This window comes from Canis aureus, chromosome 23 (assembly GCF_053574225.1).
Source record: "Canis aureus isolate CA01 chromosome 23, VMU_Caureus_v.1.0, whole genome shotgun sequence".
Classification (NCBI taxonomy): domain Eukaryota; kingdom Metazoa; phylum Chordata; class Mammalia; order Carnivora; family Canidae; genus Canis; species Canis aureus.
In genome coordinates this window covers 10,661,078-10,686,645 of record NC_135633.1, presented here as the reverse complement: position 1 = coordinate 10,686,645, position 25,568 = coordinate 10,661,078, and the positions used below count along the sequence as shown (strand labels likewise).

The window sequence follows — 25,568 nt, the reverse complement described above, 5'->3', positions numbered from 1 at the left end:
TTGTGTGTACACATGAGTTTTGCATATTGACCTCTTATCTTACAACTTGCTAAACTCACTTATTAGTTCTTGTAAATTCTTCCAGTTTTTCTGCATAGTTGTTTATATCTTTCCTAAATAGAGACAGCTTTGCTTCTTCCTTTCCAATGAGTATTCATTTTATTTATTGTTCTTACCTACTGCACTGGTTAGGGCCTCTAATATGAAGTTGAGGGAGTGAGCGCCAATATCCTTGTCTTGTATCTGATCTTAGGGAGAGGGCATCCAGTCTTTCACTATAAAGCAGGAAGTTTTTATAGATATCCTTTATCAGGTGATGAAAGTTTCTTCTATTTGTAATTTGCTGAGAGTTTTTATTACTATGAAAGATGTTAATTTTGTCAGAACTTTTTTCTGCATCTACTAGAATAATCATATTGTTCTTTTTCTTTAGACTTTTCACCCAAAATTACAGTTTTGGGTTTACTTAAAAAGGGAAAGATTTTCAAATTTTTAAAAAATAAATAGCTTATGAAGAATAGTAGTTCTATTTAGAGATCATTTTTTAAAGATTTATTTATTTGAGAGAGAGGTGGAGAAAGGACAGAGAGAAAGAGAGAGAAACCTTCAAGTAGACTCCCTGCTGAGCCCGGAGCCCTATGCCGGGCTCAATAAGAGGCTCAATTCCAGGACCCTGAGATCACAACCTGAGCTAAAATCAAGAGCTGGATGCTTAACCAATTGAGCCACCCCGGTGACCCATTAAACTCATCATATACTCTTGCTATCCTTTTAATGTCTGTAGGATCTGTATCCATGTACTCTATCTCATTCCTAATATTAGTAATTTGTGTCTTTTCTTTTTCCTGACCAGTCTGCCTAGAGGTTTGTCAAATGTTTTTTTCCTTAAAGAATGTTTTTATTGTTTTTTTCTGTTTTCTATTTTATCAATTTTTCCCCTTATCTTTGTTATTTTATTGCTTCTGATTCCTTTGGGTTGAATTTACTCTCCTTCTAGTTTATTAAGGTGATAGCTTAGTTCACTGATTTGAGACCTTTCTGCTTTATCTAATATAAGCATCTAGTGCTATTATTTTATCTTTAGACACTGATTTAGCAGCATCTTAAAAACTTGATACACTGTGTTTTCAGTTTCATTAAGTTTAAAATAGTTTAAAATTTTCCTTTGGATTTTTATTTGACCCATGAGTTATTTACAAGTGTTTTTCTTTAGTCTCCAAATATTTTGTGATTTTTCCAGCTGTCTTTCTGTTACTGATTTCTAACTTAATTTCACTGTGTTCAGAGAACATATTTTATCTAACATTGATCCTTTTATATTTAGTGAGACTTCTTTTATGTGTCAGAATATACTCTATCTTATACATGTGTATTCTCATGTTGAGTGGAGTGTTCTGTGAATGTCAGGTCAAGTTCACTGAGAGTGTTGTTCATGCCTTCTAAATCCATATTCATTTCCTACTTGTTCTATCAATCATTGAGAGAGAAGTTTTTGGAATTTCTGAGTATAATTGCTGATTTGTCCATTTTTCCTTGGAGTTTTATCGTTTTTTTTTTTCAGATTTTTGAAATTGTTATTTGATGTATAACATTTAGGATTGTTATGCCCTCTTGTTGAATTAACTCCTTTATCAGTGTGAAATGGCGTTTTTATCCTGGTAAAAGTCTTTGTTCTGAATTCTGCTTTGTCTGATTCATCTATAATAGTGATTCCAGTTTTATTTTGATTAGTGACAGCATGTATACCCAATGAATATATCTAAGAGAAATCTTTTTCCATCCCTTTTCTTTTAACCTATTTGTGTCTTTTTACTTAAAGCAGGGTTTTGTAGGGAAGGAATAGTTGGCTCTTCCTTTTCTCTTATCCAATCTGCCAATCTCTGCCTTTTAATTGGGAGATGTTTGGACCATTTACACTTAATTTGGTCATCAATATGATTAGATTTGTATATAACATAATGTTGGCATTTGTTTTCTATTTGTCCCATCTGCTTTTCATTCTGCTCCCTTTCCTCTTTTTCTGCCTTATTCTGGGTTATTTTTAATGATTGCATTTTATCTTCTCTGTTGGATTATTATCTGTACATTTTACTCTACATTTGTTATAAACTCCACAATACATCATTATGGTTTTTCCTTAAGCAGTCAATTATCTTCTAACATGGTTTTTAAAATAAGAAAAGTTTATTTATTTATTTATTTTTTTTTTAAGAAAAGTTTATATTATCCACATCTTTATCATTCCTGGTGTCCTTTATTTCTTTGTGTAGATCTGGATTTCCATCTGGATATCACTTTCTTCTGTCTGAAGGACTTCCATTAACATTCTTATAGTGCAAATCTGCTGGTATCTGCAAAAGTTTTTTTTAAGATTTTATTTATGTATTTATTTGAGAGAGAGAAAGAGTGAGAGAGAGAGGAGCAGGGTGGGGGAGCGGGAGAGGAAAAGAATTTCAAGCAGACTCTGCACTGAGTGCCAAGCCTCATGTGGTGGCTTGATCCCACAACCCTGAGATCATGACCTGAACCAAAAATGAAAGTTGGATACTTAGTGGACTGACCAACACAGGTGCCCCTGAAAAAGTTTTTATGTCACCTTCATTTTTAAAGATATTTTAACTGAGTTTAGAATTATATGTTAATTTTTCTTTCATCACTTTAAAGATTTTGCTCCACTATCTTTTCTTTTTAAATTGAGATAAAATTGACCTAACATAAAATTAATCATTAATCTCCCTAGCCCTGACAACTACAGATATGCATTCTGTCTATAGATTTGCTTATTTCTAGATATCTCATATAAATGGAGTCTGCAATATGTGAATTTTATGTCTGGCTTCTTTCATTTAGCATGTTTCTGAGGTTCATCCATGTTATAGCATCTACCAGGTTTTTTTTCATTTTTTTTTATGGCTGAATAATATTCCATTGTGTGTGTGTGTGTGTGTGTATATACACACACAACAGTTGTTTATCTGTGCATTTATTGCTGGCCATTTGGGCCATTTCCACCTGTTGACTATTGTGTATAGTGCTGCTATAAATTTCTACTGTCTTTCACTTTGTTTATTTCCACAACGATATCATCTATCATTCTGATCTTTGTTTCCCTACTTTTTTTTTTTTTTTTTACTGTTTTTACAATTTTCCTTCTATCATTGTTTTTAAGCAGTTTGGTTAAGACATGCTTGGTAATTCATTTCTCTTTCAGAGACTCTAATTACACATATATTAGGCCAGTTAAAGTTGTCCCACAGATCACTTATGCTTTATTCATCTTTTTTTGGTCTTTTTTTTCTTTCTGTGTTCCATTTTAGATAGCCTCTATTGCCCTATTTTTAAGTTCATTCATATTTTCATCTATGGTGTGTAATCATCATCTATTAATCCCATTCAGTATAGTTTTCATCTCAGATATTAATTGTACTTTTTCATCTCTAGAAGTTTGATTTGGGTCTGTTGGTATCTTCCACATCTTGCCCTAAAAATTTTGTTTTCCATTACTGTTTGAAAATATTGAATATAGTTTCAATGATTGCTTTTTATACCCCTGACTATTAATTTTATCATATTTTTTATTTCTGGGTCAATTCTAACTGATTTTTCCCACTTCATTATGGGCTGTACTTTCCTGCTGCTTTGGGTTACTGACAATTTTTTTTGGATTGCAGACATTGGGTTTTGCCTTGTTGGATACTGAATATCCTTTTCTTTTTCAGTTTTGTACTAGTTATACTACTTGGAAGCAATTCAATCCATCTGAGGCTTGCTTTGTTGAGTGGAGCCCATGTAGTTTTATCCTAAGTGATTTTATTCTATATTTTTTCTTCTAAGTAGTGATTCCTCACTACTGAAGCAGTAGCCTTCTCATACCCTACCCTATGCCCTATGTATTTGCACTATAACTGGTGGTGTTTCTAACTATTCCCAGCCAGGCATAAGTCCTAGGAATTTGTCTGTTCTTTTATTTATTTATTTATTTATTTATTTATTTATTTATTTATTTATTTATTTATTTTTTAAGATTTTATTTATTCATGAGAGAGTCGGAGACACAGGCAGAGGGAGAAGCAGGCTCCCTGCAGGGAGCCCGATGTGGGACTCGATCCCAGGTCTCCAGGATCATGCCCTGGGCCAAAGGCAGGTGCTCAACTGCTGAGCCCCCCCAGGGATCTCCCCTGTCTGTTCCTTTTAGGTGATTGTTTTCCTGGACTCAAGTAGCTTTCCCACCTGCATACACTGGTCAGTATTCATACACAGGGTCAGGATAGGATGAGAGAGGGATTGTCTACAGAACTTCTGAGCATGTGCATTCTCTCTCTCTCTCTCTCTCTCTCCCTCCCTCTTTTTTTTTCTCTCCCCAGCTCTCTTCCCTTCAGCATCTTGCTCTGCAAACTCCAGCTATCATGACCTCCATGAACTCCCAACTCTTGTTCATAAACTCAGAGAGCCCACCGGGCTCTGCCTGGGTTCCTTCTTCCTTTCTACACCATGGCCTAGAGACTTCCTCTAAGCAATAACTGGGTAATCATAAGGCTCTCCTCATTTGTTTCCCCTTTCTCAGGGATCATTCTCTTATGCTGCCAACTGTTCAATGTCTGAAAACTATTGTTTCATGTAACTTGTCAGGTTTTAAAAAATATTTTATTTATTTTTTCATGAGAGGCAGAGAGAGAGAGAGAGAGAGGCAGAGACACAGGCAGAGGGAGAAGCAGGCTCCATGCAGGGAGTCAGACGTGGGACTCGATCCTGGGACTCTAGGATCACGCCCTGGGCCAAAGGCAGGCACTAAACTGCTGGGCCACCGGGGCTGCCCAATTTGTTAGGTTTTTTGATTGTTTAAGGCAAGAGGGAATATCCAGTCCTTATTACTCCATCTTGGTCAGAAGCTAAAGCCCTACTCTTTAGTTTTGAATATTTGTCCTTTGTCATTATTTGAACATAGGGTTCTGTGAACACAGATGAAGAACCCTGGGTTTCAGAGGAGTGTTCATTCCCAGAGCTAAGAGATGATTCCAGGTTCATGAAGCCCCAGCCCCTCTCTGCACAGCTAGGAAGGCTCAGGCTGAAAGACCAGGGATTTCCCAAGGTCAAAGTTTTCCAACACAGAGGTTCCTGTCCTGGATAATTTACAAAGCAATTAATAAAACAGTGATTCTTGTAGGAGAGGGAGGTATAAAGTCATTATAAATATTTTAAGATTCTAGTCTTTTCATCTCCCACTTCTACAAAGTAAAACTAATAATCCATAGTGCATATAAATTTAACCTTGTCAATATGTAGCAGAGGTTGTAGCTTTGAATTTAAAGAGTTTGAGAGAGTTAGGGTGTATTGCATATTTAACAAACATTGATTGAGACCCCAATTTATGTCAGGCCCTAAGGCAGGTGCTGGGGATTCAAAGGTGGATCAGTAAGAGTCTCTGCCCTTAAGAAATTCAGAGTCCATCTGGTGCCTCAATGAGGGGACAAACAGATTCCACCCTAATGGTCAGCAGAGAGATGAGGAGGTCCCAGAGAAGGGGTGCCCATGCCAGAGGCTGGAGGATATAGGAAAAATCTCCCAGAAGAAATGATCTGGGCAGAATCAGGAAAGAAGAGAGTGATTAGGAGGTCTCAAAGTGTGTGTTTGCTTGGGCACAGGGATATAGCCTGCCTCTCACTGTTGTATTTTATGTTTCATCATTTTGTGCTCATAAACATGGTTTCAGAATTCTTTGATGCCACCTTGAACAGTGTCTCAGTCATATGTATCTGAAACAGAGCCTGTCACATAGCTTGATACTGTTTGTTGGATAAATGGATGGATGGATGAATGGACGGACAGACAGATGGACAGACAAGCTGTGCTCACATTGAATACCCTCCCCCCACAAGGTGACTGTGGACTCACAGCCTGTCTGGCCTCCTGTGAGCAGACATGGATTCAGAATTGAGGACACAGGCCACATGTACGTGATCCGGACACCATCACACACCCAGATCCAGTGGCTCCACAGCTCAGGACTCATGATCCTGGAGGCCAGCAAAACCAGCGAGGCCCAGGGCCGTGGCCTGTGCGGTGAGGTGGGACCCAGCTGGGGAAGAGGGGATGCTTTTTGGGCCCACGTCGGCCCCCAGACACAGGCTCCCCTGTGTGAAGCCAGGGAAAGGTGGAACAGAGGGCCAGGCCAGAGGTGGCACCAGCAGAGCTGCCAGGGCAGAGAGACTTAATGTTGTATGTTCTGGGGCTGAAGCTGCCAGCAGGGAGATGGCGCAGGACTCTGGCCTCCGCCAGTTGTCACTTTAACTGGGATTGTCTGTCAGCTTCCCTGATAGTTTCCTAATACCAGATAATCCTTCCTGTCTGCATATGCCTGGGCACTTCACAAAACACTTCCACACTCTGATCTCACTTATTGCAGGTCATCCACACAACAACCCTAAGAGATGACCATTGAACTACAGAAGAAAGTGGGCTCAGAGAGGTTAAGTGGCTTGCCTAAGCTCACACAGCAGAACTGCCACAACACATAGAACTAGAGCTCTTCAGACCACAGCATGACTGCAGAGCATGCCCTAAGGGACTGAATGTCTTTGGATAAGGAAAGGGTACAAGGGGAGTCTGAGTGTGGACTGCTGCTCCCCCACAGAGCAACCATGACAGACGGACATCATGATGATGATGGAAGACATAGGAACACACACACTCACACCCTCACATGCCCTTCCTCCATAAACCTGCACCATTTTGGTCATTGACACTCATACTCCTGTATGCAGAATGCCCTCTACACGTGAACTGACACGTGTAAGTCTGCTCCCTGCTCATTCTTTCATTTACTTACCATCACAGGACAGATAGTCGGCAAAACAGGCAAAAATCTGTTTTATGAAACTATTTGTACTGACTTACTGTTAGAAAAATCTCTCTTTATACACACACACACATGCATGCACACACACACCCAGCACTGCCACTACTCTACCATCTTCTTCTCACCATTTCTTCCTTCTACTGTTTATGCCTGGCAAGGAATGCTGTGCTCAGCAGTAATATTCTTCCGAGGATACCTTGTGGCACCCTTCGGTGACTCAAGGCCAAGACCAAAAACGCAACCACTGGGACCATCAATAAAATCTGAAGGTTTTGTAGTAGATCATGCTTTATATTCATGAAACTGGTGGCTAGAGGTGTCAGAGCAGAAGTCAGCTAATTTATCTCTATTTTATCTAAACTAGCACTTAGAGTCCCTGGCACCCTACTGGGCAACTAGGGGGACTACTGAGAGAGTAAAAAAATGAGTCTAAAGAAAAATGAACCTTTGCACTCAGAGCAAGACAACCCTGCAAACCAAAACCCGTCCTCCAGAACTGGGAAGGTCATGGAGGGGGGCATCTGAGGGGCTGTGGAAGGAAGGACTTCTGACAAAGCGTTTTAGGCAGAGGGAGCAGCATAAGAAGGTCAAGGGCAGGGAAGTGTGTATTTGGAGCCTAGAGCATGAGAGATGAAGCTGGAAGTTAAAGTCATTTTAGAAGCTGTGACAGAGAAACTTCAGCCCCACCCCATTTCAGTGCCTTGCAACACGACGGAGGTTTATTTCTGGCACCCGTAAATTCCCATGTGGAGACTCCTTCCATCTCATGGCTCTGCCATCCTCAACACAAGCTTCCAACTCCACTGCAGGAAAAAGAATCAAGAAGCGTTTATGGACCGGGCCTGGTAGTGATGGCCCTTGCCTTCACTCCCCCAGCCCTAGGAGAGCCTGGAAAAACAGGCTAGCCAACTGCCTGGGAAGAAGAGGAAACAGGTGTTACATTTAGCTAGCAATCTCTGCTAAAGCAGATTTTTGGAGAGTAACTTTTAATTTTCACATAATGTCAAAATAGTATAAAGAACTCCCATGTACTTTTTTTTAAAATTTTTATTTATTTATGATAGTCACACAGAGAGAGAGAGAGAGAGGCAGAGTCACAGGCAGAGGGAGAAGCAGGCTCCATGCACCGGGAGCCCGACGTGGGATTCGATCCCGGGTCTCCAGGATCGCGCCCTGGGCCAAAGGCAGGCACCAAACCACTGCGCCACCCAGGGATCCCCCCATGTACTTTTTTACTCAGATTTACCAAGTGTTCATATTTTGCCCCATTTGCTTTTCCTACCTCGGTATGTATAAAACACACACGTAGGTAGACATACATACACATGATTTATATACATGCACTTTTCTGTTGTGTATGTATACATATATACACATGTGATTTATATATATGCACTTTTCTGTTATGCATTTTATATATATGTATATATATGCATTTTAAAAAAGATTTTTATTTATTCACAAGAGAGAGAGAGGCAAAGACACAGGCAGAGGGAGAAGCAGGCTCCATGCAGGGAACCTGACGTGGGACTCGATCCTGGGTCTCCAGGATCATTCCCTGGGCCAAAGGCAGGCTATAAACCGCTGAGCCACCCAGGGATCCCCTATATGCATTTTTTTAAAGATTTTATTTATTTATTCATGAGAGACACACAGAGAGAGGCAGAGACATAGGCAGAGGAAGAAGCAGGCTCCCAACAGGGAGCCCGGTGCAAAACTCGACTCCAGGACCCCGGGATCACGACCTGAGCCAAAGGCAGACACTCAACCACTGAGCCACCCAGGGGTCCCTATATGTGCATTTTTCTGAGCAATTTTAAAGTATGTTTGAGACCTTGTATCCCTCTATCCCTAAATACGTTGCTGTGTGTCTCTGAAGAATGATGACGTCTTCGTACACAGCGGGGCTTCTTAGCTTCTCTGGGCTTAATTTCTCTCAACTATAAAACGAGGATAATGTAATACCAGCCTCAAAGAACTGTTGTAAGAAATATGCAAAATAACACCTGGGGACCTGGGTATGGTGGCGATCATTATGGCTATTGGGATCATCTGCCCCTTTCCAGGTATCTGTGATGGGGATGCAGCCAATGACCTCACCCTGAAGGATGGTTCTGTGGTGGGTGAGGCCCAGGACCCTGCTCCCTTTCTGGACAGCTGGCAGGTGCCCAGCTCCCTGACCTCAGTGGGCCAGACCCGCTTCCGCCCGGACAGCTGTGCCACAGCTGACTGCTCGCCCTGCCTCCGCATGGTATCCAACCGCACCTTCAGCGCCTGCCACCGCTTTGTATGTACAACTGGGTCCAGCATGGGGGAGCCTCCTAGGCTGGGAACAGCAGCACCAACCTGCAGAGGGCAGCTCCCCAGAGGTGTTGAACTTGGGACCAGATTAGAAGTCTTCAGAAGCTCATTGTTGCCCCTGGGCAGGGCTGGGAGAAACTGGGCCCTGGGATGTGGGGAATCAGGGTAAGGGGTACTGTCTGATACACATGCCCAGGTGCCCCCAGAGTCGTTCTGTGAGCTGTGGATCCGGGACACCAAGTACGTGCAGCAGCCCTGCGTGGCTCTGACGGTGTACGTGGCCATGTGCCACAAGTTCCACGTGTGCATCGAGTGGCGGCGCTCTGACTACTGCCGTGAGTCAGGGGCCTGAGGGGGAGTGGGGAGGATGGGGGTGTCCTCCATTGCTTCTGTTGCTCTCACCCCGTTAACCATTCATTTGTTCGTTGATACAAATAATTTGAGAAATATTTTATAAACAAATCCATAAGCCAATGAATAAATTAAATTTATTTTTATCATTTATATTAATATGTCAAATGAATATTATCTGTTTATTATCTAATTTATCTGAATCCCCTTGCCTCATCTGTAAAATGAGGACAGTAATACTAGCTCCCTCTAGGGTCGTTTTGAAGGTGATATGAGGTAATGTGTGCAGAGTGCCTCACGTAGGCCCCCCACATGGTTCCCATCCAGGAAGTGTTAGTTCCTTTCTCTTAATTCTTGGTCCTCTTTCTCTTCTTTCAGCACCTCCCTGAGAATAGAGGTGAAATCCACCCTTTCCCCACCCCCTTAGGTTTGCAAAGGGTGGACTAGAGTAGTTTGATTTATAAATGTAGACATATCCAGATAGGCTGGAAGCAGCTCACAGGAAGACTATGCCCAGAATATGACAGTTGAAAGACGAAAAAACAGTCATTAGAGTAGTGTTCTTCAAACTATGGGTATGAAATCAACTTTGGGGATTAACACCACATTTAAAATATGCAATAGAGGGATCCCTGGGTGGCACAGTGGTTTGGCGCCTGCCTTTGGCCCAGGGCACGATCCTGGAGACACAGGATCGAATCCCATGTCGGGCTCCCGGTGCATGGAGCCTGCTTCTCCCTCTGCCTGTGTCTCTGCCTCTCTCCTTCTCTCTCTGTGTGACTATCATAAATAAATAAAAAATTAAAAAAAATGCAATAGAATAGGAAATGCTAGTGTGTACTGTACTTGTACTGCAGAATGATTAAATATTGTTTTGTGAAAAATTTGTTTCGATAGGTCAGTAATTCTCAAAAAGAAAAGGTAAAAAATATATACATATCTGTAATTCCCAATCCCCATTATCCTTTATTTTTTTTATAAATTTTTATTTATTTATGATAGTCACACACACACACACACACAGAGAGAGGCAGAGATACAGGCAGAGGGAGAAGCAGACTCCATGCACCGGGAGCCCGACGTGGGATTTGATCCCGGGTCTCCAGGATCGCGCCCTGGGCCAAAGGCAGGCGCCACACTGCTGCGCCACCCAGAGATCCCCCCATTATCCTTTAAAATCACCAGGGAACTTCAAAAAGTATTAATGCTGGGCCTCACAATAAGAGATTCCAGTCCAGTTGCTCTGGGGTGGGATCCTGGGCAAGGGTATTTCAAAGCTTCCAAATGATTCTTCTGTAAGGACCACGGGTTGAGGTTTGAGGACCACTGTTCTACATGCATGTGTGTATTGGACCACAATGTAAAATGTACTTTTTACAGTCAAGAAAATTTGAAAATGCTGATCTAGAGCAAGGGTTTGGCAAATATTTCCTGTAAAGGGCCAGATAGTAAATAACGGAGGCTTCTCAGGCTATATGGTCTCTGTTACTCAACTCTGCCCTTGGAGTGCAAAAGCAGCCAGATACAATAGGTGTGGCTATTGGTGTGACTGTTTCAATAAAACTTTATTTGCAAAAAAGCAAAAACAAAAAACCCCACTTTATTTGCAAAAATAGGTAGGAAGCTAGATTTGGCCACAGGTTGTACTTTGCTGACTCCTGATCTAGGTAGGGGAGGCAGTGACGCCAAACGGCTTTGCCCTCTCTGTGGAGGCTCTGATGATGCTCTGAGACCCCTCCTCACTCTGCCTGGGATCTGAGCCAGGTCTGGTGCCTGCTGTGCCCTTGCAGCCTTCCTGTGCTCCAGCGACTCCATATACCAGGCCTGTGTGGCAGCCTGTGAGCCCCCTGAGACGTGCCAGGATGGGCTTCTGGGCCCACTGGACCCAGAGCAGTGCCAGGTGCTGGGCGAGGGCTGCGTCTGCTCTGAGGGCACCATCTTGCACCGGCGCCACTCAGCGCTCTGCATCCCTGAGGAGAAGTGTGGTGGGTTCCTCCCCTACCAGGGTGGGGCCCTCCAAAGCTGACCTCACCCTCGGGTCTCCTCATCCCACCTGCTACCCATGGACCCATCTGCATCCCTCCAGGTCTGCTTTGGGGATGGGCAGTGTCCCAGGGAGGGTCAAGTCTGGGACAGTCTGGGTGTCCCCACTTGCCTCAGTCCCTTGTGCCCTGCCATGTCCCCCGCCGCAGCCTGCACAGACAGCGCGGGGGTGCCTCGGGCTCTGGGGGAGACCTGGAACAGCTCCCTGAGCGGATGCTGTCAGCACCTGTGCCAGGCTCCTAACACCATCGTCCCAGTGGACTTGGACTGCCCGGGGCCCCGCCCTCCTCAGACCTGCCCACGTTTCGGGGAGGTGGCCCTACTCCTGCCCACTGAGGATCCCTGCTGCCTGGGGACCGTTTGTGGTAAGTCCCATGCTTCACCTCCCTCCACCTCAGCTATAAGATGGCTAAGAGGCTCCAGGTCTGCCTACTGACCCTGCTGGATAAGACAAGGCTGGGGAAAATGAAAGTGTCTTGGGGAGGCATGTTGTAAAGAGTGGAGAACCCCTCCTGGGGGGGCTGGAGCCACCCTCATGAATCAGTGTGGGGGATGGCTTCAAGGCACAGGCTGAGGACTCTTCCTCCACCACTTTGCAGGCTCATAACCTCAGCAGGTCCTTTACTATCTTTTGTGCCTTAGTTGATACTACTATAGCACCAGGCTGATCATAGTCTCCACTCTCTGGGTTGTTGTAAGAATCTAGAAGTTAATACTGATCCAGGGCAGCAGCTGGCACATGGCCCATCTCGATGAATATTAAGTATTAATGCTCTTCTGTTGAGCCCTGGACCTTCTGTGTGACCCTCAGAGGACCCTTCCAGGAACATGGGTCCTGGGGGCGCTGGAGGGAGAAATGAGGACAAGCGCTTCTAGGTGCTGGGCAGTACTGGAGGTGAGGGAGGGGAGTCCCAGCCTCCAAGTGACAGGCCCCGTGGCCCCTGGGCCAGTGTGTAACCAGACTCTGTGTGAGGGCCTCGCCCCTAACTGCCGCCCAGGCCACCGACTCCTCACCCACTTCCAGGAGGACTCGTGCTGCCCCAGCTACAGCTGTGGTGAGAGGTCCCGAGGCGGGGAACACAGGGGTGGGGGAGCCCTGGGGACTGGGGCAGAGCCAGGGTGGAGGCCCAGGCATGGCCAGACAGGGTCTGCCCCCAGCACTGAGACTCTGTCTTTTCTCTAGAGTGTGACCCAGACCTGTGTGAGGCAGAGCTGGTCCCCAGCTGCCGCCAGGACCAGATCCTGATCGCGGGCCGCCTGGGGGATTCGTGCTGTACCTCCTACTTCTGCGGTGAGGGGACGCACCATCGGATGTCGGTGTGCACGGCTGGATCCCAGCCATCTCCTTCCTCGCCCTTGCCTTGGGTGTCTGGGAGGACAGGGTAGGGGTCTCCAGGGGGACTGGGCACAGGATAAGGGTGAGATTCCTCAGAACAAAGTGAAGGAGGAAAAGGAAAGCAACCCAGGCTTCACCCCTTTCACAACTAAGCAGGAGGAAATTGGTGTTTGTTTGGTGTAAGACTTCAGGTAGACAAGAGGGATCTAGATACTGCTTTAGGACAAGCTCCACGAAGCCACAGAAGACTATTTGAGTCCAGCTCCTGTCACAGCTGGGTTTTAGGTCACCCCCCAGCCCAGCAACCTGCTCTGTACCAAGACCCTGTGAGGGGGGCTGCCTGTGACAGCTGTGGCCCCTCTCACCCCACCTCAGCCTGTGGCGACTGTCCAGACCCGATCCCCGAGTGTCAGGAAGGAGAGGCGCTCACCGTGGACAGGAACACCACGGAGCTCTGCTGCCCTCTGTACCAGTGCGGTGAGTACAGAAGCTGGACATGAAGCAGGGAATGAGGACTGTGAGTCAGTGCTAGGAGGGCTGGGATGACCTCAACCCACGCCTACCTCTGGCCCTGCAGAGCACCCCTGGAGGGGACAGGGAACCTCTTCCTGAAGCCCCAAGCCATCCATGTCACAGCCTGCACCCCCACACCATCCAGCTCCCACCGCCTGGCCCAGCCTCCTCCGGTGAGGCCTCCTTCGTCACGGCTTAGGCTGCACCATGCTTCAGAGCTCACTACCTGGGGGTTCCCTGTTGCTCCCTGTTGAGCTCCCATAGATCCTGAGGGAAGACATTGTGAAAGGGACCTGGTGGCACATAGATGTCCCTGGCGTCCCTTCCACTTAGGTGCCCTTGTCCCACCCAGGATTTTCCTGGTTTGTCCAACCCAGCACCACACATACACATTTTGCCTCTTAAATATCTTTTAGCCTAGCATAGGTGCCTTTTTCTACATGACACAAAATTACAGGGTTTGGGCTGTGGTCCCGCGGAAAGCCCCACTTTCTGGATTGATCCATTGCTTCCTCTTAGAACTGCTTACCTTGCTCCCCCATTCCCGGTGCTTCCTGTAAAGCAGAATTCAGATCCCAAGAGTTGGTGGATTCGAGGTACAAGTGTGCGGCTCAACAGACACAAGCCTCACAGTACCTCACATCATGCTAACGCTCGCCCTGGATGAGGGCGGTGACTGATCCCTCCATCTTACATTTACGTTTTTCCTCCATCAACCAGAAAATAACCCATTACTTTGACACCTTACAAAGGTCCTTCTCCCCCTCCACCTCATCATTTTTTGAAACATCCATCGATAATCCTTAACCCATGCCAATATGTATATATATTTTTAGTGAATCAGATAAGTCTTACAGTTTTCAGAACCTCACCTTCTGCGCTGTCCCTTCGTGCGTACCCTCCCCACCACAAAGTTGTGCCCGGGGGTCCCTCGCTCCTTGCCTTGTTCTCTCAATAAATGAGAATGGCTGAGGAACACCAAACTAAGAGGGACGGCCTGAAGACTAGGAAAAAGGGAAGCATGTGGCCTCAGGTTCAGGATGGGCTATGATTGGAGGGTTGCCACCTGGTGGGAAGAGCAGTGTTCTCTAGAGGGAAACCTTCCCGGCAATGGAGCTTGTGCCCGTCACAGGCTCCCATCTGACCACGACTCTCCGGGTGACACAGAATCCGGGGGAGGAAAGGCCCAGCTGAGTGACTTTAAGGTTCTGACATTGTCATATAGCTAATGCCTCCTCAGAGTGGAACTGAGGCCTCCAGAAGTAGTTCTACGGGGAGGCTCCAGGGACACAGACTTCTTCCCTGGACCCCAGCCCTGGAGAGGGTGTCTAAGGACATCATGGGGACTCCAGGGGGAGCCGGGAGGAACCCCCCCTCTTTAGCCAGTGTTGCGTTTCTGGGGATTTCTGCTCCAAGGTGCCTGCAACTGTCTTGCCTCCCTCCCTGACAGTGTGTGAGAGTTTCCGCTGTCCCCAAGTGCAGTGTGGCACGGGCACTGCCCTGGTGGAGGTCTGGAGCCCAGACCGCTGCTGCCCCTACAAGTCCTGTGGTAAGTCCCTGGATGGGGGGGTGCCCCTGCCCAAAGGCAGAAGATCCAGGGTCCCTGTGCAGAGGGGGCAGGGGAGGAATGGGGCCCACACGGTCAACCTGCTCAGATTCATTCCAGCCCTCCAGAATCATCAGGTCAAAGCCACCCAAATTGCCTTCCTCCCCTGGCACCTGATCTCTGGGAGCTTAGCATTCTTACACTTTTTTCTCCCCAGGATGAAAGAAGGAAAAAAATCAAGTTCCTTGTTCCCAAAAGGTTTTTCCATCGAAAACAAACAAAAAAAGGTCTTTATTGCAGCTGTCTGTTAGTAAACATGATCTTTGTTAAAATTTACCCCGCACCCCTTTGGGAGCCTCAGTGATCAATAATGAACGCCAGTGAGCTTTGTATGAAAATGTTATTTAAAAAGAGTTGAGAAACTCTTTTGCATTTACTTCACTTGTCTTTTTCCTGCCCTACAATGTCAACTTCAGGAGGGCAGAGATTTTTTAGTCTGTTTTATTCACTGCTTTGTCCCCAGAGCACAGAAAAACCTCAGCCTAGAGTAGGCGCTTAAAACTATTTGCTGCATGAGTGAGTGTGACCCAGGAGGGTGTCTCCCAGCCTCTCTGACCTTGCGCTCTCCTCGCCCTGAGCTAGAGGGGTGTTCCAGGCTGCTAGTGCTACCACAGCAGCTGGCTCCCCTGCAGCTTCGAACAGGGCCCACCCCTGGCAGGAGGCTTGGAGCAGCAAAGCCAAACCCACGGGAATATATATTTGGGAAAGAGAGATGCTCAGAAGGTCCACCCTTGCCATGTTCACTCCTGGAGAGGCCCCACATCTGCTCCAGAAAGGGCTCTCAGGAGGGCGGGGCAGGATGAAGGCCGGATGGCAAAGGGGCCCCTGTGGTTGGCCTCTCTGCCTGTTTAGCCTCACTGCCTCTGCAGTGGAGCTTAGAACTAGGACCCACCACTGCCCCCGCCCACCTGCCCTACCAGGGGAGCTGCAGCCCACAGGCCGAGCTAGGCTGGGAGGGGAGGCTGAGATTTGGACTTCTTACCCCCACGGGAGGCTCCACCCTGACTGGGCCAGAGGAGGGGCTGCTTAGGAGTGAGCCTCGTGGGGGCCCAGGGAGGCTTCCACCTGGACATCTCTGGTGACATGGGTCCCGGCCACTCCTGTTTTTCAGAATGTGACTGTGACACAATCCCGGTGCCCCGGTGCCACCTGGTATGGAGACCCTGCTTCTTCCCAATCTCTGTGATCTGCCTACCCCTTTCTTTTCCACTCTATCCCATCCCCTGGAGAGCCTGTTCCTTTCACGTAGTGCAAAGAGCCTTGGTTTGCAAGTCCGCGTCCTTGTCCTAAGCTCTGCTTTCTGAGACAGTGTCCTCATATATAAAGTGGGTGTGCTTATGCTTCAGCATTGTGGTGAGCAAGTACAAGCATGGTGGCGGTGGGGATGATGGTGGCAGTGGGGACGGGGAAGTTGCTGATGGTGGTGATGCTACAATGGCAGCTGATGTTTCCTGAGAGCTAACTGTCAGGAACGTTCCTAGGCCTTTTACGTATATTGTCAAATTAATTCTCATGACAGCCCAATGAGATTCCATGATGATCTCAGCTATACAAACAAGGAACCTAAGGTTAAGGTCATGAAGCTAGTAAATCAGAGTTAGGATTAGAACCCAGGAAATCGGACCCCAGAGACCATGCCTTTTGCCACCGGGCTGCACAGTCCCTGAAGGAAGGGAAAACACTTCAAGAAATATGAAGTTATGTTTAAAGTTTTCTTCACCATTTTCTGGATTATATATATTCTCCTCACCCCCTACCCCCGAGCACACATTTCCTCTCCTTTTCTCCCCCTCCCATCCCTCCTCTTCTCCCTTCAACTGGTGAAGGAGGAAGGGAAATGATATGAGCCACGCAGGGTTCTTGGCTGGCAGCCACACAACGGTCCCTCGTTGAGGTGGGAGAGGATGCTGGGGTGGGGTCCTCGGTGGGGAAGCCACGCTGGGAATTTCTTCCTCGGCTGGGGAGCCCCAAGAGTCCCCAGGCCTGCCAGTCCCCTCCCCACCCACCGCAGGGAGGCAACTGACGAGGACAAGGGCCTGGGTGGCAGGCTGCTCCCACGGGCGGGCTGGGCTTCCCCACCCCGGGGTGCTGACTGCCCTTGCCCCGCTCAGTGGGAGAAGTCCCAGCTGGACGAGGAGTTCCTGCACAGCGTGGAGAACGTGTGTGGCTGCGCCAGATACGAGTGTGGTGAGTGGGGAAGGGGAGCAGAGGGGTAGAGCCGGTGAGGGCCAGCCGGCGGGACGGCTGCAGGCCGGGCCCTGGGTGACTGTTGCCATCCCGCCCGGCCATCCAGTGAGGGCCCCCGTGTGCCTGAGCCGCGAGCTGGGGGTCATGCTGCCGGGCCAGACGGTGGTGGAGCTCTCTGCAGACGGCGTGTGCCACACCTCCCGCTGCACTGACGTGCTGGACCCCCTGACCAGCTTCTACCAAATCAACACCACCTCCGTGCTGTGTGACGTCCGCTGTGAGGCGGTAGGTCGGGGCAGGGGCGGGGGGCCGGCCTGGGGCCCGGGTGACCGGGTGACCCCCGGTGCTCCAGAAATCAGGGCCTCAAGCCTTCTAGATGAGTCTGGAGTGAAGAGTAGGCGCAGGGGTGGGGCCTCTCAGAGAGGGGGGGCAGCGTGGGGGGGGCAGTGTGGGGGGGGCAGCGGCACTCTCCGGGTGGCTTCAGTGTGTGTGTTTGGGTTGCTACCCCTGGTGAGCACTGCTGCAGGCCCCGCATCTAGGGTAGCGACCGGCTTCTAGTAAAAGCCAACCGGGGTGGGATTAGAATAATTCCCATTCGTCAAATGAGAAAACTGAGGTTTAGGGAGGTCCAGTCATTTGTCCAAATCCCCCAGGGACTGGGACTCACCTTGAGGCCCATCTGGAACCAGAACGAGCACCGTTAATCAGCAGCAATGCTGTCTCTGAAGGGGGTGGCAGTGCTCCTTGGCCACTGGGGCTGAGTCTAGGGATTGCTGTGAAGGAGGCTTGAAGTAGACGTCAGGGTGACCTTCCTGCCTGAGACAAGGGGCTGGGAGCTCCCTTTCCCAGGGGGCCTTCTGGGGCTTTGGGCTCAGCGACCTCAGACAGCAGGAGAGCCAGGAGGGTGGAGGTGGGCACCTGGCTGAGGCCCATCTCATCCTGCCCTGCCCTGCAGAACCAGGAGTACGAGCACCCACGGGACCTGGCAGCCTGCTGCGGCTCCTGCAGGAACATGTCCTGCCTCTTCACTTTCCCCAACGGCACCACCTCCCTGTTCCTGGTAGGCAGCCCCCTAGCTACCCACCTGGGAAGGTGTGCCAGGAGGCCACCAGGGCTCAGGGCGAGACACGGACAGGGTCCCAGGCCCTGCCAGGTCCTGGGCTGCACCTTGTGTTTGGAGTTGGGCCCTATCAGTCCCCTCAGGCCCTCTGGCCGCAAGTCCCCCTTGCCCACCTCTGTGCCCTCCAGCCTGGGGCATCTTGGATCGCAGACTGTGCCCGCCATCACTGCAGCAGCACTCCCCTGGGCGCCGTGCTGGTCCGCTCACCCATCAGCTGCCCCCCGCTCAACGAGACCGAGTGTGCCAAGGTCAGTGCCAGCCTGCTGCCCCCACGGCATGGCCTGGAGCCAGGGATATGGGCCGTCTTACTAGTGGGGGGAGTGTGGGGGGCGGGAGGGGGGTCCTGTGTACAGAGGTGAGGGAGGAGGGGTTCCCTGGCGTCTGCACCTGTCCTGCCACCCCAGCTCCTCATCTCGCCATGCATTCCTGCTCTGACCACATCACACCCTGTAGCCTCACACATCATGCGGCTGCACACAGATGCATACAAACATACATCCTCACGTGTTCTAAGCACACTCACATGCACACCAACACAGGCAGTCGATCACTCACACACACCACACATTGCATGGAAACGTGAACACCTCAGCCTGCCAGAGCATGTACCACACACCGTCACACATCAGGGCACACACACCGCACAGATGCTCGGTTCAGTCCTGGGATGGTCTAATGGCATTGCCACTAACCCATCCAGCACCAGCAGGGGCAGCTGTCACTGTGGGCAGACCTCAAGGAAAAGGATTTCTGGAAGGTTGGCTTGTTGAATTATGGAAGTTCCTTGGACATTCAAAGATTTCTGATCTTACCTAGAAAACAAATAGATACGCTCCCAGTCATACACACAATACACACATGTATATGCTCATAAAATCACACACAAATACACACACACACACACACTTATTCACAAAGAACTATCATTGTTTTATCCATTTCATAAAGGAGGAGGAGGGCTATGAGGGATAATGGCCCCCATTTTCAAGGTGGGACAGAGCCCAGACCACTGACCCAAATGGGCCAGCTCCTACATCCCTTCCCTCCCTGACCCTCCATGCAGGAAGCACTAGTGAGGGTGCAGGGTGGGGCATGAGGGAAGCTGCCAGGGAAAGATGGGGGGCCCTGCACCACCTTAACCCAGCCTCCAGTCTTACTGGGGCCACGGGCAGCCTCAGTGCCAGGGTCCTTACCAGTCAGGTTAGCCCCTGTGGCTCTCCTGTGGCCAGCCCTGGGGCCCCTTCTCCCTCTGGCCAGGGCCTGATGGACAGCAGCGCCTGGCACTCCTCTCCCGGGGCGTCACGGGAGGAAAGGGGTCCCTCCTTGCACTCTTTCTGCCTCTTGCTCAGATCTTGGCTCCTGGCCTGGGATGTGCTCTCCCACTCACCTCCCCTCCTCTCCCTCTAGGTGGGGGGCTCAGTGGTCCCTTCCTTGGAAGGATGCTGCAGGACATGTGAGTGAGCGTGGTGGAGGCCGAGGGGTGAAGAGGGACACCCTTCTATGCTCAGGGGACAGGGTATCACGTCAGGGCTCAAGAGGGCCAGATTCCTGGCCTGGCACCTCCAGTGGTGGTCCTTTGGGGATTATTGGATGAAGGGATCACACCCCCGCCCCTCCACGGGGCTCATGGCACCGGCAGAGATGCAGGTGGGCAGAGACCATGCTCATGTCCCTATTCCAACAAAAGGCATCTGCTTCTTGATGGAGACGGGACTTTGGGCTGTGGAGTCCAGGAGGTCAGTGATTCACCAGCTGCTCTGCCTCCTTCGGCCTCTGCCAAGATCCGCAGCCCCCCAGCCCCCCAGCCCCCCAGGTGAATCCTCCCTATGGTCGGGAGCCCTGTCTTGCAGGTGCCTCCTGGGTGGGATTCAGGCCCACCGGATCCCTCAGTCTGAGCGAGTGCGCTGTGCATCTGTCCTCACACCTGCCCTCCGGAGCCTGCAGCCCCAAACACAGAGGCATGCACGTTCCCGTCAGCTTTAGGACCGTTGCCTACATGCCTCCCCTCCCCCTCGGGTCCTCAGACTGCCCTTCAGAGAAATGTAGCATTTGGGATCCTTTTGCGTCCACCTCACATACCACAAGGAAGCTGGGCTCAGTGCCTCACTGGCTGATCTCTGACCCAAAACCCATGTTCTCTGAATATTCCACGTGCTCCCATGTGACCTGCGACCCGTGTCCCTCTCCCCAGGTTCCCCGGGGACCCTGTTTCCTGTGGTCCCCGTTAGCCCCGCCTCTCCTCCACGGGTTAGTGTCCACTGCCACTCAGGTACTCCTCTCGGAAGCCCACAGGACTGGAGGCGTGCAGCCGCAATGCTGTTCCCGACAGTGTCCCTTCTGCTAGGGGGTGGGGGAGGGGAGGGCGGCCCCGCTGCCTGCCTCTGGCGAAGGCCCTTTGGGCCAGCAGTGCATGCTGGATAGCGAGCCTCATCCCCTGGGCTTGCGTGGGATTGCTTCGGCGGTGCCCGCTCTCCTGGAGCCCACCAGTGCCCAGCGCTGCCACCGCTTTGCTCTCACTGGTCGCTCAGCTGGTCTCGGTCCAGGACCCCAAGGGCCATGGCCCGGACAGCCCTTGGTCCTCTTGCCTCCTAGAAGCAGAGGGGGAGGACAAAGGGAACGTACCTTGGCCAGGAGTCCTCTAGCCGGTGCAGTGGGAAACCCACTGTGGTGAGGCCCAGAGGCCCGAAGGAAGGATCCCACCCCACTTCCGGGGTGACAGAGGGAGTCCGTGCATCAGGCAAATGTTTGTTGAGCATCGGTACACCAGGCCCTGTTTGAGGCACTGTAGACACAGCCTAAATAAGGCTGACATTTTAGTGGGAGAGACAGAATAATACGTGAAACATATGACAAGACAGATGCATCTGGGTTTATGGGGATTGAAACTTGTACAATTTGGGGAGTCCTCATTAAGGAAAAGAATACAAACGTACAAATCCCGTGCCAGGGTGTGAAACAGAATATTTAATTAGAATGGGAAAAGACCCCACAACAAGTTGTGGGAGGGGCTGTTCAGAAGGAGGCACAAAGGTTCCCCAGCGTAATTACAGGTGCCCGACACGATGGAGATGATGGTAGATGCTGGCGGTGCCCTGGATAGAAATGAGGCGAGGGAGCCCTCAGGGAGGCAGCTTGGGTGGAGGGAGGGAGCTGTAGTTTCAGGAGAGGTGTGGGAAAGGCCTGGGGAGGACACCTGTGAGCCTGTGAGGCCTGGGATGGCTCTGAGATTGCTTGTCCATCCGTGGGAAGCACGCCCGGCCCAGGAAGCTGCGTGCCGTTGTGCTGTTTTCCATCCCAGTGTGAGGACCCGAGAGCCTGTCAGATGGATAGGGACCCCCGGCGAGCCTGCTGTGTGCCAGCATGTGCTAGGGACGGGGTTGCCGTGCACTCAGGAGATTGCAGATTCCTTATCCTAGACGCCCTCTCAGAGTCAGAATGCAGAAGCCCAGAGAAGGGTGGGGATATGGCCAGGGGCAGGGGCAGGGGTTAGGGACGGGCCCTGGGGCTGGGGCTGGGGCAGGGAGGCAGCCTGCCTGGCATCCAAATCCTCCTCTTCCATGGCCCAGAGCCCCTCCGAGGCCATCCAGACCTCATAGCCTGTCTCCCCCACCCCCACCACCCCTGCGTCTTTCCAGGGCACTGAGTTAAAAGGCTTTCTCCCTGCTGCGAGGGGCTCTAATGCATGGACGCTAACACTGGCAGGAGGCCCTCGAGCATGACACTAACCGCCCAGATCCACCGGCCTGTCCTGCTGCCCCCTCCCTGCCCCTGCAAGCGCTGGTCGGCCACGGCTGCCTCACCCACCTGTCCCCCCAGGTAAAGAGGACGGGCGTTCCTGCAAGAAGGTGACCATCCGGATGACCATCCGGAAGAATGAATGCAGGAGCAACACCCCTGTGAGTGGCGCCCTCGAGGCGGTGGGAGAGGGGCTTTGCCAGGGTGGGCATCACGGTCTGCCTCCCCGGCCTGCCTGTCTCCAGGTGAACCTAGTGTCCTGCGATGGGAGATGCCCGTCCGCCAGCATCTACAACTATAACATCAACACCTACGCCCGCTTCTGCAAGTGCTGCCGGGAGGTGGGCCTGCAGCGGCGCTCTGTGCAGCTCTTCTGTGCCACCAACGCCACCTGGGTGCCCTACATAGTGCAGGAGCCCACCGACTGTGCCTGCCAGTGGTCCTGAGACCCGGGGGCCGGGGCTGGCTGGAGCTCCTGAGCCACCCCACCTTCTGCTCCCAGCTGGCCCAGGGTGCCGGGGCAGGGGCCCCGGGGGACAGTACAGGTGTGGGGAGCTGTACGGGCAAAACGTGCGATGACAGGCAGAGGCACAGCAGGTGACTAGAAAGGGCCCACCTGGGCTGGGGGCTCAGGGAACTCCACTCTGTACTTGGCCAAGGTCTGGAATGGGCCCCAGGGCAGGGGCAGGAGCCCCCGCACATCTGTGATTCTGGCTGCAGGTGGAAGGGGTGAGTGCTTTCCTGAGAAGCCAGGACCAGAGCTAGACCGAAGGCCACGTGCATGGCTGGGATGTGGCGGCCCGTTCTTTTTTGGCCCTTTCTACCTTGGGAGAAGCATCAGACACAGTAAAAGGAGGGGGCACGTTCATAGCAACACACAGGCCTTGCATGTAGCTGCTCAGGAGGACTTTCCAGAAGCAAAGAGGGTGGGTTCTCACGTCCAGATCTTCTCACCAGTGTCTGTGAGGTCAGGCCCAGAGACTGGGGAGTGGGTTCAGCGACCTTCAAGTCCCCTGTAGGCCCAAGAGGGATGCCCTGGTATTCTGTTGTTGACATTGGGGTTCAGGAAAGGATTTAGAACAAGCCTATGCCTGCTCCATGCACGTCCCCCACACCTGTCTTCCCAGTGGGTGAGGTGGCTCTCCTGAGGTGGTGGCAGGAGCCTCCAAGGGCCCTTGCTTATTTAATTGTACCTTCAGCCCAGAGGGCAATGCCTGGCTTTGCCATGTGCCTCTTCTCCAAGGACATAGCAGAGTTGATCTCTGGAGGGGCCAGAGAATGAGGTTTGTGACTCAGCCAATTCCCAGGTCTCTGCTCCGTAGGACTGTTTAGCCAGAGAGCATCTGTCAGTGGGAAATGCAGGCCCTACACACGTACAACTGGTCTCCCAGCATTTGTCAGAGCCTTGTCTCTGAACTGGAGTATCCTGCTTAAAGCCAGGGCTAGGGTCCCCTTCACACCCCCACTCTGCAAGTCACCTCCCTGGGTCACTTTGTGGGGCTGGGCCCAAAGGGCACAGACATGAGCTCATTCAGGCCCCAGCACTACCCTGACAGGTCTGGGACTGTGTGGCTGCCCTAGTGGGGAGCCTAGGGTTGGGGTTAGAGGCCTGTGCCAGGATGGTCCCAGCTGTTCCCGCAGCCTCTGTTCTTGTGTCTGTACTCTGGTTCTATATGGAATAAACCACAGAAAGACATCAGGCCTCTGAGCATCTCTGAGGATGTCAGGTCTGCTTTGAATCTGAAAGGATTTCAGCTGTGAAGACAAGACCCTATTTTATGGCTATAGAGGTCACTCCCAACTTCTCCTGCCCACCCCCCTCAGTGGCTGCCCCGACAGGCTCCTGAGGGAAGGGTGGAGGGACAGGATGAGATCTTGGGGAGCTGGGGATCTAGGACCCTGACCCCGGTGGGGGCCTCAGTTTGGAAAGGCGGCCTCAGGCTTTCAGATGACTGTTCTTCAACTACTTGTCCCTAATGACCCAGCTTTGCTGACGTGGCCCTCCTGGGCTGCAGCTGGCAGCAGCTCCCCATTGTCTGCCCCACCCCCACCACATACTCCCAGGGGGCCTCGCTTCTGGTGATCACACCCATCGCTAGAACCACAGCCCTCCTCACCTGCACTTCCATCCAGGCACCCCCTCCTGCCTGTTCCTCCTGGAGGCCAACCTCCCACCCCAACCCTCTGGCCAAACATCCCAATCCTGTTCCCCCAGCTGTGTCCTGGGAAACTTTAAGACTCAGATACTTCAGTGAAAGATTAATGAGAAACAAATCGTCAGCCAGCACCATACCCCTTGGCAATGGAGAAGACAGGAGATGGTGAGGAATTTAAACCTTGATCAGTGCTGCCCAGTTGCCTTCAAAAAGCCAGTAGCCCCAGTGTTGATATCAGCGTTCATTAAAACAATTTGGAGATGGCGATTTACCTCAAAATACATATACCCTTTGACGAAGGTCTCTTATTTCTAGGCTGCTGTGGTAGGCTCCAGGACGGTCTCCCAAATATGTCCCCATATTCATGCCAGGAACCTCTGTGTGACTTGACCTAGTAAAAGGGATTCTGCAAATGGGATTAAGACTCTTGAGGTGGAGAGGTGGTCCTGGATTACCCAGGGGGGCCCAATGTCATCCCAAGTCCTCTGAAGAGCGGGGCAGGAGAGTCAGAGTCAGAGGAGATGAGGTGACCGATGCTGAGGTTGAAATGATGTCCTTTGTGGTTGGAGGCAGGGGCCACTGGCCAAAGGATGTGGGCGACCTCTAGACGCTGAGAGAGGCAAGGAAGGGATTCTCCCCTGGAGCCTCCAGAGAGAACACAGGAGGGCCCACACCTTGATTTTAACCCAGCAAAACTGATTTAAGACTTCTGAGGTCTGGGACCCTAAGAGAATAAATTTGTGTCATCTAAGCCATTGAGCTTGTGGTAATTTGTCACCGCAGCTATAGAAAACGAATACGGCATCTAAAGAAGTAATTCATCCAAGGAGGCAGGTACCCGACTGTGTATCATAGCATCGTCTTAGGTTGGTTTTTTTTTTTTTTTTTTTTTTAACCTAGTAACCACTTTCCATGCCTATCAATAGGGAATGATTAGATCACCCGGTACAGCCACGCTATTGAAGATTATGGAGCTGTTTCCTCTACTGACCCATCTCCTTCATGCACCTATGCAGGGACACACCCACACCCCCACACCCCTAGTCTCATTCCCTTGAAGGGGTTTCAGGACTGAGGAGGGCCCTCCCTGGCTGGCTGGGCCAGCTGGTTCAATGGCAGCATTGGTCTCAGAGCATCCTGTCTGGTTCTGAGGGTCCCAAAGACTGTCACTGTGTACGGGATGATGAAATGATGACTCCAGAATTGACTCAAGGCTCAAGGGTCTTGGCATCTCCTCATCGCCACTCTCTTTGTATCACTTAAAGCTTGAAGGAACCCCCGAGGCCACACACCAGACAGGTGAGGAAACAGAAACCCAGGATGGAGGCCTCAGATTGCTGGTAGCTGCACTGGGCGGCTGCCCA

General features: G+C 50.7%; 1 protein-coding gene across 1 annotated transcript in view; it reads left to right on the top strand.

The window, feature by feature from the left end:
* Positions 1–24,955, top strand: part of OTOG (otogelin) — a 90,021-nt gene extending 65,066 nt beyond the window's left edge. The window contains exons 40-56 of the mRNA XM_077866102.1: positions 5,877–6,060; positions 8,923–9,143; positions 9,354–9,492; positions 11,299–11,493; positions 11,701–11,916; positions 12,502–12,606; positions 12,735–12,842; positions 13,263–13,364; positions 14,851–14,949; positions 16,118–16,158; positions 17,118–17,193; positions 17,300–17,478; positions 18,149–18,253; positions 18,442–18,561; positions 19,721–19,766; positions 22,130–22,209; positions 22,294–24,955. Of these exons, the coding sequence (XP_077722228.1) occupies positions 5,877–6,060; positions 8,923–9,143; positions 9,354–9,492; positions 11,299–11,493; positions 11,701–11,916; positions 12,502–12,606; positions 12,735–12,842; positions 13,263–13,364; positions 14,851–14,949; positions 16,118–16,158; positions 17,118–17,193; positions 17,300–17,478; positions 18,149–18,253; positions 18,442–18,561; positions 19,721–19,766; positions 22,130–22,209; positions 22,294–22,494 (2,217 nt within the window). The 3' untranslated portion in view covers positions 22,495–24,955. The remainder of the gene's footprint in view (positions 1–5,876; positions 6,061–8,922; positions 9,144–9,353; positions 9,493–11,298; positions 11,494–11,700; positions 11,917–12,501; positions 12,607–12,734; positions 12,843–13,262; positions 13,365–14,850; positions 14,950–16,117; positions 16,159–17,117; positions 17,194–17,299; positions 17,479–18,148; positions 18,254–18,441; positions 18,562–19,720; positions 19,767–22,129; positions 22,210–22,293) is intronic.
* The last annotated feature ends 613 nt before the right edge of the window (positions 24,956–25,568 follow it).